The 12,874-nt window shown below is 28.1% G+C and overlaps 2 protein-coding genes across 2 annotated transcripts; one reads left to right on the top strand and one right to left on the bottom strand.

Moving 5' to 3' along the window:
• Positions 1-101: 101 nt before the first annotated feature.
• LOC122517609 (solute carrier family 66 member 2) lies at positions 102-1,433 on the top strand. Its single transcript, XM_043636103.1, has 4 exons — positions 102-498; positions 560-696; positions 782-998; positions 1,069-1,433. The coding sequence occupies exons 1-4, from the start codon at positions 305-307 to the stop codon at positions 1,259-1,261; spliced, it is 741 nt and encodes a 246-aa protein (XP_043492038.1). The 5' UTR covers positions 102-304; the 3' UTR covers positions 1,262-1,433.
• Positions 1,434-4,354: 2,921 nt separating this feature from the next.
• On the bottom strand, positions 4,355-12,392 carry LOC122517684 (leucine-rich repeat serine/threonine-protein kinase 1). The gene is made up of 2 exons (XM_043636204.1): positions 12,264-12,392; positions 4,355-12,162 (listed from the first exon to the last, which is right to left on the bottom strand). Exon 2 carries the CDS (start codon positions 12,152-12,154, stop codon positions 4,772-4,774), a length of 7,383 nt encoding a protein of 2,460 aa, XP_043492139.1. The 5' UTR covers positions 12,155-12,162; positions 12,264-12,392; the 3' UTR covers positions 4,355-4,771.
• Positions 12,393-12,874: the final 482 nt, after the last annotated feature.

Raw genomic sequence — 12,874 nt, 5'->3', positions numbered from 1 at the left:
TGCGCAAAAACTATGGACAAAAGAACTATATTTAAAAATACTTATGAATATATATATTGTATATATAATTAATTTGACTTCTATAAAAAATTATAAAATCTATATGATATATAACAAAATAATGATTTTCTAAAATATTTAAAATAGGAAATATTTGTATTGTATATATTTATAATGCTTGCACACGTGTTAAATCATCGTGACTTATCACGTATAAGGAATACGTCAGATTAATGTGTAGTTATGTATAATAAGTGAATGTACAAGTATTTATATCATGGTTACAAAATAAATTATCCTAAGAATGAATGATAATTACGAACAATTGACTGTCAAAGATGTAACTAGTTATGTTGCATCCTTAACAATAATATTTGGTGGCATTATACCGTATATACCACAATATAGAGAAATTAAAAGGAAAAGAGATGCCGAAGGATTTTCTTTATATGTCTGCTTGACATTATTAATTGCAAACACTCTCCGCATTTTATTTTGGTTAGTTTCGACTATAATGTCATTTCTTTTGTATTCTTTACTAATTTAATCTTTCTTGCAGGTTTGGTAAACATTATGAGACACCTCTTTTAATTCAAAGTATTATAATGATCATTACAATGTTTACTATGATCAAGCTTTCTGTCAATGTACATAATAAAAGTCAAATAATTAAATTAAAAGAACGAGTATTTACAGGTATATCATTTTTACAAAATTAATCTAACGAAAGAAAAAACCCTTAATTAATTAATTCTTTAATAGAAATAATTCATTTGGATAGATTTGGAGACAAGATTCTTTTGGAAATGGACAGATTTCCAATCTTACTTGGATTTTATGCTGTTATTTGCTATTATGGGTGGAATATTAATGTATTGGTTTATAGATGTACCAATATTTGTAGAAATTGTAGGTTTCCTTGCAGTATTAATAGAGGCAATGCTTGGAATACCACAATTTTTGCGTAATTTTTATAACAAATCTACGAGTGGAATGAGGTAACGAAATGATAAATATATTTTAAATATACAATCGTTTTTGTTTTATAATTTTCTTTTGTAATTTTAGTATTACGATGGTTAGTATGTGGACACTGGGTGATCTTTTTAAAACTTGTTATTTTATACTGCGAGAAGCTCCAGTTCAGTTTGAAGTATGTGGTGTTCTTCAAATTCTAATAGACATTGCGATACTAACACAAGTTTATATTTATGAAAAGAATACATCAATTCATTCTCAAGTTATTGCACGAGCTGATTAGTTAGTTAGGAATATATTATTTTAATTAGGTTCATTTTTATAAACATAATTTATCATAAACAGTGGAATAAATTATTTTTGTAAGTTTGTATAAATCTAACTTGTATAAACGCATGTTTTGTAAATATGTGAACTAATATTTCAAGGTCCAACAAACATAATTATGTATAAAATTTTGATAATCATTTTAATACCGATACTTATTTGATAATATTATGTAGACATTAATCTTTTTAAATGTCGATTTTGTACAAATTTACAATTATTCTTTTTTAATTAAGATTGTATATATACCTATAAATATCCATAGCTGAATATATTAAGAACTTATAATGAAGAAATAAATTAGAAAAATATGGAAAATTATGTAAAAGAAACAATTAAACATTTGTTTATATTTGGTATATTGTGCAACGGTTTAAGAACGATATATAGACATGAGGAAACGAAAATTGTGATTAATTAAATATTGTATATTATTGTGTTTTATATCAAATTTAAGTACTAATGTTTGTTTGAATACAAGTTTTAATAGTTTCACATGATTTTAATTATTAACTTTAAACAATTAAATGGTTTAGAAAAATTACTTTCATTGATTTATAATGTAAAAGAATTCTATAAAATATTCCAGATTTGTTACTTGTTAGAGCTGATATATGTAAATACATTATTTTTCATATTATATAAATCGATACTCATATTATATTAAATGTTAACAATTGATTTTCTTTTGAGATTTTGTACTTTTAGAGTCAATATATTGAAAGATAACAGATACATATGTAATCTTTTAGTTACATTTGTATTATTAATACTCCATACAATGTCAGATTTAACAAAGTTTTTAAATATAATTCCTTAATTTAAATTTAATATTAAAGTCTCTTTTAATCATTATATATCTGTACGAGCATTTGTGTCTATAAATAGAATAATTACGAAACAAAGACGATTATATTCCATTTTCGGATGAAAATAAAAAGAAAGTTATAGAAGATTGAGTTGATAGGTATAAAAATGTTTATTGTTCTATGAATTTATTTTTTCATGAAATCACTCATGTAATTTCATTTGAACAAATCTGCAATTGCACTTTTTAATACATTATTATACTTATGAAAAACGTAGTTTCATAGAAAAGTAAATATTTTTATAGTCTTCAACTTTAATCTTTATCATTTCTTTTATTCGTATTCAAAAAGATATAGACATAATTCTATATTGTTACTCACCCTGTATAACGTGAAAAATTTGTTTATATATATAGCCTAATGATACAGAGAATGTCTTAAGATAGTTTATATACTAGGCTTTTGATTACTAATTACAAGGGTCCAAGAATTTCTTTTAATTAAATAATCAACCATTTATTCCATTTGTGTTATTTAACACGAAACTAGGTAGTTTATATTACTTATAACTTGTGTTATAGATAAGTTTTATCTACTTCCAAAAACAACCAAAACGTTAAAAATAATTACATAAATGCATGTAAAGATAGATAAATAGCTGCTTAGCGTGATAATAACTAAATAAATAATATTCCTAAAATGATTTAAGACTTAAATTTACAATACTTATTATTAATTCTAATTATATAAAATGTATTATACCAATAGTAATACAATAGCACAATATATAATAAATATATTGAAAGCCATATAATACTACAAAAATATTTACAATGTTGCATTACATTATAACGAGGCTGATGATTTTCAACATTTTACGTGTGTATCAATAGTTTATAACAATAACTTATAAATTTATTTTTATTTTTATGACAATATTGAGATAGATAAAATGTCTGTTATTACTTCAATAAAAATCTTATTATACAACATAAAAAATCTCACGGATTGATATTTTTTATCCAATTCATGCTTAAAAGAAATAATAGAACAAATGTCTTAACTGCAACCATAAATATAATTATAAATGTAACTTTAGTAAACAGTACTCTATTTTGTATTACATGCTTTATTCAAATTTTTATGTCAGCTGCAATTTTTAAGTATAACTTTATTGAAGAATTTCTAAAATGATAAAGCAGTAATGTCTCAAAATTTAATTTTGTTTTTCTACTATCGATTTTTCTAATATTATTATATCACCTTCTTAAAATAGCTTTATTAAGAGTCCACACATTATATCTTTGATTTCTAATTTATAAAAATAAAGCTACATTCAACGAGTAAAGAATTATGATGTATAAGTAAAATAAATTAGATATTACTTTCAAAAATGCAAATAAATTTATATAATTTGAAATATGGTACTTGTAATGATACATGGCCGGATGATGTTTATTAGTTCTAATATATGATATAAAGAGAATTCTCTGAAGTATTATTTATATAAAGATTAGAATCAGTCATTTCCAGAGCATAACATACAAATTGGAAGAGCTGCCAGTTTAAAATATTCATAGAATGTATTTCATAATTCTCATTTTTGGGGTTTTTTTTTTATGATTAACGCATACTCAAGCATATACATTATGCTCAATCATTATTCTCTACGAAATGTAATATTATATTTTCTTACTATATTAAGATTAGCCTTCATACAGATTTTGTGTTAAATTTGAATTTTCATTTTAATTAACAGACTGAGGTACAAGTACATAAATATATTGCATTAATGTACAACCTAAATGTTTATTATACAGAATTTTTATAGAAAAATGGTGAAGTTCTAAATTCAAATAGCAATATAAAAAGATATATTAAGTAAGATTTTGTTTTAATTACATGTATTTAATTATTACAGATTAAAATAATATAAATTCAATGAGTTTAAATGAGTATACTGTATCTATTGTTTTACACACACATAAATAATATTCTATTTAAAATATCACCATTCTTCTACAAAAATATTAAATTTGTAACCCTGCTATTAGGTTTGGAAGGAATATGTTTCTAATATGCATTAGAGTATAATGTGATATTCACGAAGCATGTGATTTAAATATTTTGGACAATGTGAAATATTTCGTATTTTCTACTTTAGAGATCATTAGTTAATATATTTAAATACATTATATAGGAAATGTATAGTTAATTATTAAATAATTTTTAACAATTCATCATTTTTTAATTATATTACAGTGCTGTAGATTCACCTAAGTTTATGAATAAATATACAAAATTGTTTGGCAAATATTATGTGAGAATACACAAATGATTTTTCTTTTTTAATATTTTAAAAATTACTTCTATCAAGCACCTTAAAATTTGTACATATTTAAGCATGGACCTCCCAAATCTATTTGTTAAAGGAAGTTCTTACGCGAACGAGGCAAGCTGCTGCACAAAGCTCCTTATCTATAAGATATAATATAAAATGGACAAATTTGATCTCCTTATTAATAATACTTTTATCCTAATCTTGCATCATGCAGCATTTTTAGCAATATATGCATATTATTTTTTAAACATTTTTAAGTAACTATAATCACATTTTACCTATCAATAAAAAAATGATATAATATTTTAAGAAAGAATCAAGCTGCAGACCAATGTTCAGATCTCCATAAAAGAGTATACATATTATGCTTAAGATCTTCAACTTCTGTACCATTTAAAGGAAAATCAGTAAAACGTGATATTAAACTTCTATATCCTTGACCAACTGTTACTAATATAAGCTTCTTTTTATCAGTTGATTTAAATGAAATTATTTGACACACTTTGCCTTCAAAAGGTCTAAAAACTGTTATTGGCCTCAATGTATTACATTCAGCAACAACAATACAACCCCATGTAGTACCAATGTAAAGTTGATTCATATACGATTCAAGAGCAGTTATTTGACATTTTTCTGTAGTAAGATTTTCTTCTATAGAGATTGATTTAAAACTTTCCGAACAAGGGACTAATTTAGACATATCTAATTTATTTATTATTTGTCTCGTGTCAACGTCCCATTGATAAACAATACATCCAGGATAGGTATATGATAAAATTGAATGTTCTGCGCTTAATAAATATGTAGCAAATAAATTTTTCATAGCTGTATCTCCAGTTACATGTGAAATTTGAATTGTATCAATTAAATTAGAATCTTTTAATATATAAATGGTTATTCTACCAAAACTTTGACCCATCCATAATTCTAATATACGTTTTTTCTTATATACTGCTGCTATAGAATATGATTTTATATTATCATTTACGTCATTACTAATTTCTGTTTTTTTCATTTGTGTAAATGAATTTGTCAAAAGAAACGTTTTACCACTATGTAATGCTATAGCAAATTGTTTTAATGGCTCCAAATATATCAAACCTACTACTTTTGATTCTTTGTGATGATCCGGTTCAAGATGATAACTAGCTACGCAACCAAAATTATTTTCTAAGTATACATGTATTTGTCCAGTATTATCTCCAATCCATATATAACCATCTACTCCACACATAGCATATGGTATTACTGGTGTTTCAATCCTTATATGTCGTAACCACCCCTTTTGTGTTCCTATTAACATATCCACTTCGCCATTATTATAGCCAAACCAAATTTCATCTCCAATTATATTTTCTTCCGCAATTGTATTTGTCATAGTAACAGCTGTGACTTGTGTTCTTTCTGTCAATAATATAACGTCTATTAAATGAGTAAATTCTGGTGCTGATGCGATAGATACTATTTGACTAGCTGTTGGTCGATCTTTTGGATTTTGAGCCCAGCAAATAACCATTAAGTCAAGAGCATAACATGGATGAAAAGTTTCTCTGTATGTTAATGGAGGTCTTCCACCTTCTAAAATGCACTCTTTAACTGCTTCATGTCCTTCAAATGGTTGTCTTAAAGTTATTAATTCATATATAAACATGCCGAATGAAAATGAGTCTACTTTTTCAGTATACTCTTCTTCTCCATTATATTTTATAATCTCAGGAGCCATGAAACCTTCTGTTCCTCCAAATCCTTTAGCTCCAGTAGGTAATGTCAATCTAGATATACCATAGTCAGCTACTTTTACATGTACTGGATGCTCTGGATAATCTTGAAATGGCAATGGCATTTGCCATACCAAAACATTTTCAGATTTTAAATCTCTGTATATCACGTGTTGTTGGTGAAGATATTCTACAGCTTTTGCCACTTGAAGAATTATAGCTTGCAGAGTGTATGGATCCAGTTTAGCACCTGATCTTCTATAATTTTTTAAAACATTATCCAATGCTCCTGCAGGTGCTAGATCTAATACTAAAGCTAATGGACTGATAACTATACCTATTAATGGTACAATATTCGCATGTCTTAAAGTCAATAATATATTTAGTTCTTGTCTAGCTGTACAATATGCTTTGCATGCATATTGAAGAGGATCCCTATCCCATTTACTCTGTGCAGCTTTATATGCAAGAATGGCAGATTGTTTTGAATTTTGACCTGGTGGAACAGGTTGTAACATTTTAATTGCAACATCTGCTTTAACATGTGTACCAGGAAGGCGACAAACGCCTTTAAAAACGAAACCAAATGCACCTCTTCCTAATAATTTCCCCCGTTTAATATCTTCTGATCTTATTAAATGTTTGACACCTAAATCCATGAAAATAATATCAGGTGCTACATGTGAGAGTGGTATATCCGAATGCTTAGGGCAACTAATTGGTTTATTACTGTAAGCTGCAAGAATGCATTCCTCAACCATCCAAGAATATGTAAGTATAGCTTCTAAATGAAAGTTTTGTCTTGATATTTCGGGATGTCCTTCTAATGATGACATTCTACTTGATGTTAAACTATCATATCCTACACCACTATCTCCATCAGATTTATAACTATCTTGACTTTGTCTCTCACGATTTATATAATATTTATGAATATCTTCGGTTAAATGATCATTACTATCATGTATCTCATTTTCATAGTCTATGTTGCTAAGCAAACATCGAGGACAAGGGATCAGCCTTGTAACTAATAATTTACCTTCAGAGGTATGTACAAAACGTGTACCTAAAGTTGGATACCAATCTTCTAATAAAATATCAATGTGATCAACTATTAAAGCTAACATTTGCGGTACACTTTCTGGTCGTGGTTCTACTGCAATCGCTTGATATCCTACAGGTTCATCATCTATGGAATCTGACATGATTGGTTGCTTAATAACAAGTGTGTCAACAGGAAACCAAATTTCTAAAATAGCAGAATTTTTCAAATCAACTGTACACCATATTCCATCTTGTTTTAATTTAAATTTAAATTGTCTATAGTCATAAGGTGAATTTTTTAAATTATAATTAACTTCTTTTAAACGCAATAAAGTAATTCCAGCATAACGTAATTCTATTCCAGTCTGCCATAAAATCCATTCTGCTTGGATATCCAATAAGCTCGCAAAAATATTGTCATCAACAAAATCTTTAAAAGGAGCTAAAAAAGACATAACAATCTCAACAATAGCATCATCGGCTAAAATTCTTGTTATGAGCCTAGACCAAAAGCCACTAGGAAAATAAGACATGAGAAGTAGTCTTGTTACAGAATAGTCAGGTTGTGATCTAGAAGTTAATACACATTCTGAATTAGCTTTCTCTCCTGCTACATTAAGACAAGTAATCATAGGCGATGTGATTTTTTTAGTACGCGTATACCAACTTCGTGATTTTACTGGAATTTTAATAATTTGATTGTTTCTTAAAACATCTTCTTCAGTTGGTAAAAGGGATGGTATGAGTAAAGTACGATAATCCCAAGTTAATGCAACTTCGAATTTGTTCAGAAGACTTACAATGTATCCTTGAGTATCAATTGACGATATGGTTGAAGATTTAAAAACATGTTGAATATCATCTAATTTCATTATACCTGATCGAGCAAAAGGATTAATCTCTCTTATTGTAACTACATGGGCAAGCATATCACAGAGCCATTGTGGATCAAGAAAATATAAATCTTTTAGCGTAGCATCATCATAATGTAAGATAATTCCATTTTCATGAAGAAAAAGAGTTGCTTGATGTAATTCTGCTGGATCCCTAAAAGATCTATGTAATTTTTGAAGTTCACTATTTACTGCAGCATAATATTGTTCAGCTTTTAATACAGGATCTACACCAGCTAATTTTCTGTCATGAGCAAGTTGTATTACAACATCCTCTAACGCAAGATAACTCGCAGGAACTTTTTGTTCTAATAATAATTCTTTACTTCCTGGAGATCTTAAACTAAAAACAACATCATAGATTAAATTACATAGCATTTTTATATTATGCCTTGTTTTACAACTCACTTCAACTGTTTCCATTACTTTTGGTAAACCACATTTTTCAGCATCAACAACATTAATGAATTTATCGCGAATATATTGTTGTAACTTTTCACTATGATCATATGACATATCATAATGCGTTCCTACTATGATTACAGGAGAATTAGGAGCTCTACTTTGAATATTTACTAGCCATTGAAATATTTCAGAAACACCTTTGAAACCGTCAGTTATCCTCCATACAACCAAATATAAGCTACGCTTTGAAAGAAAATATTGATGAGTGGCATAATATTCTCTTTGTCCACCAAAATCCCATGTTCTAAAGTAAACTGGTCCATGCGAAGATTGTGTTCTTATCTTCTTCTCATATATCCAATCTCCGATATCAACTCCAACAGTAGATATGATTGTTCCTCTGGCAGTCTTAGCATTTATATTTTTATTACCCATTCTTTTAGCCCAATGCTCTGATGATTTTTTTTTATTTGGAACTTCACCTTCTTGTCTTAATTGTTCTAATAAGCTTGTTTTTCCAATTCCTTGAATTCCTACAATCATTAACTTCATTCGAGCATAAGGCTTCGCATCTTCAAGAATTGATTTTAAATATCCTATAACGTCCATTGTTTTATATTTTTTAGATTCTATCATTGTTTTCAAAGGTTCCTGCAATCGACAACCTTGAGTATTTAAATTCCATAAACGAGAAAGTAATCCCATTTGTGGAGGCAATTCAACAATTTCAGTATTACCACTTATGTTCAGAACAGATAAGTTATTCAATTCATAAATATTTTGAGGTATTTCCTTTAATTGATTATTGCTTATATCCAGCATACTAACGTTTGGAAACAAAAGATATAATTTAGATCCAGGATAATTTGTTTTCATATCTTTATCTATGCCTTCCTCATCTATATTTGGCATTTCTCCATCGTCTATTGAAGTTAATTGAATTCTACTCAGTAAATTGTTAGCAAGGATAAGTGTTCTTAAATTTTCTAGCCGCAAATGTCTTCTATGCGTACATACAGACATGAGGACAATATCACGTAAAGATGTTGCTGTTTGTCTATTATTAGGAATCATCGGTGATTGTACATTAGTAGTAGGACAATAACAAGCTGTATTTGCTTGTTCCATTGAGTCTGTACTGTCAATTTGTGGTAAACTAGGCCAACAAGAAATTTGATTGTTTGATAAATCCAATTGTTTTAAACTGGCAGGATAAGAAGTAATATGACTCATTGATCTTAGAGAATTGTAAGCCATATTTAAACGGACTAAGCTAACAGCCAAACATGGTAATGCTACTGGTATGCTATTAAACAAGTTGTGTGCCAAATTTAAAGATCCCAATAATGATCTAACACCGGTTTCAGTATCGTCTGAAACCTTTTCTGAAACTTGAATAGATCCTGTCCAAAAATGGGGACGTTCCATCTCTATAATTTGAGCATTAGCTATTTTTGTAAATGATTCAAATTCTAAAGAGTCATCCCGAGGAATACCCAATTGAGAAGTTAAACTTCGTGTACTAGGACTATTGCTTAATGAATCTTCACGTGGTGACTTTTTTAAAATGTTTTGAGAAATTTGACTAGGCAAATCACGTAACAAATTAAATGATGCATTTAACTCTTTCAATTTAGGTGCACGCCATAAATTTTCTGGAAGGCATTGTAATTTATTATTTGATACATCCATGATTTCTAGAGATGGTAAACTCATTATAAAATCAGGTAATTGTTCTAAACGATTATCTTGCAAATATATTTCCTCTAAAACAGGACATAGTTTATCCTTCGGATTTTTTGATTCAGCTGTAAGGATATCAATTTTATTTTGCGCCATATTCAAGTATTTTAAACTCTGCAAATAAAAGATAGTAGATGGTACAGAAGTTATAGAATTATGAGATATGTCTATCCTTGTGATAGCATATAATACAAGATCATTATTTTTGGGACTTAATTTTTTGTTAACATGTAGTACAGCATCAATCAACCATTGTGAGCGAATTTGAGATAAATGACATTGTTGATTATGCCAATTTATCATAGTTGGAGTATTTGGAAATAACGTAGAATAAGTAACATTACCAAAAGAAGGAAGTGCAGAAAAATGTGAAGTTTGAGTACAATCTGTCATGGCTTTTTTATTAATTTTATATTCTGAGTCGGGATAAGCTTTTATAGATAATAGTTTAGCAGTTAAAGCCTCATCTCTGTTTTGTGCTGCAATTTTTAATGCTTTACAATCATTATCGACTGCTCCATGTTTTAATAAAAGATCAGCAATTTTTATATCACGATTTTGACAAGCTATAGTTAATACAGTAGAGTTGTTCATTTCTTGATCACCATGATCACCAGATATTTTAGCTGACAAATTCGGATTAGCTCCAGCTGATAGTAGTGCTGCTACAACCTCTGTATGCCTACCCTTCACAGCAGTATGTAATGCTGTTTCAACGCTATTATTGCAATATAAATCTATATTTAAAGGACTTATCATATTATCATCCTTTTTATCGTAAGACTTGCTTCTAAAATTCAAAGAGGACATTAACCTTTGAATTCCGCTAGATATCTTTCGTTTGGATACAGGCAATGGTTGAGTAATTCCTGCATCTTCTTCTTTTATCTTTCGTGCATTTACTTTAAAACTTAATAACATATCCACGATTTTAATATTTCCTAAATTACTAGATATGTATAAAACATTTTGGCCGGTAGCATCTTGAGTATTAATATCAAATGGCATTTCATACTCAAATTCTCCGGAGGTGTCTCTATATCTCTGGTATAGATTTTGTGGATATTCAAATTTTAATAATATATCGATAACTAAATAATGACCATTGATAGCAGCTGCATGAATGGGCAGCCATTTTTCAACTGTGAGGAACTGTACTTGATTTGGAAAATAGCGAAGAAGCATTTCCACAATTTCTACTTTACCATTATGGCATGCTATATATAATGGGCAATATTTTGTAACTGGATGTATTCTACAATCTGCCCCATTGTCCAAAAGTAATTTCACTATATCCTTGTGACCCATTTCACAAGCGATAAAAAGCAATGTATTTGCACCATTCGGAGCCATATTAATAATTGATTCCAAATCAGTTGACAAATTTTGAATCATATTTCTAGCTGCTACAATATCACCTTGTATGCAAGCAGCACGTAATGAAGCATGAGATGCATGTTTTGCTAATTCATATCTTTCAGCGGCCAACTTAAGTAAGTTAATACATATATTGTTCTTGCATGTTTCTGCTATGCTCAATGGATTTAAACCATTGTCATCACAGATCATTAAATCAGCATTGAATTCCAAGAGTTTTTCTACATTGGAGTTATGACCATGTTCTGTGCTAATGTGTAATGGTGTACGATAATGGCCTCTAGGCCCACATGGTATATTTGGATTAGCACCTGCTTTAAGGAGAATGTCTAAACATCGAGAATTCTCTGTTATAGCTGCAGCATGTAATGGTGTTCTACCCCAAGAATCTTGACTATTTATATATTGAGCATGTTCACCTCGTAATAGATCTTCCAACAATTCAGCATTATCCCAAAGGGCAGCTTGGTGAAGTAATCTTCCAGGGAAATCTTCATCTATAGGTGTATAATCATCCATAATGGAAACTAGAAAACAACAATTATATTTATACTATTTGGTGATTAATTTAAACCTTATAAACATTTTAGAATTATTTTTAAAGTTACATTTACACATGTTAACTTACGATTATATTTCAATACTTCTTAAGATGTTTTATTCATATTCTTAAGGATTCGTTGTTTTATAATGGTATATTTTAATGAATTTATTATATTAACAATCATAATTTATTTTAATTGTATAAACATAATTTTCTAACATTGTTTGAAAATGTTTACTTTAATTATTTTTATATAAAATCAAGTTATTTTTTATATATGTATATACATATATATATATATCTAGAATAAAAGATAATTATTTTAATATTTAACTGATACTAGTTATAAAAACGTTCTGATAAAAAATTATTTTTTATTATATGTATTCATTATTGCTTACGTCTTGATAATTAATTATATAAAATGTTTGTATTTTAAAGTATGCTATGTATTCATGATTATTGTGATTTTATATGGAATTACACTCATTGATGCATTTCTGAAACAGCACTGCACTTCTTGTAGTTTACTTTCCAAGAGATTTGTCAAAATAGCACTTACTCTTCATGTTATTTTATTAAACATTTAGATTTACATTAGATTTTAAAACTTTTTTCATTGTATATTAAACATCACATTAATTTCTACGAACTATTAAAAACAGACAATAATAAATCAATATTAACAAGGATTT

Source organism: Polistes fuscatus, unplaced genomic scaffold, assembly GCF_010416935.1.
Source record: "Polistes fuscatus isolate 324 unplaced genomic scaffold, CU_Pfus_HIC Scaffold21, whole genome shotgun sequence".
Classification (NCBI taxonomy): Eukaryota; Metazoa; Arthropoda; class Insecta; order Hymenoptera; family Vespidae; genus Polistes; species Polistes fuscatus.
Note: the sequence above shows the minus strand (reverse complement) of the source record. Positions and strands in the feature narration are given on the sequence as shown.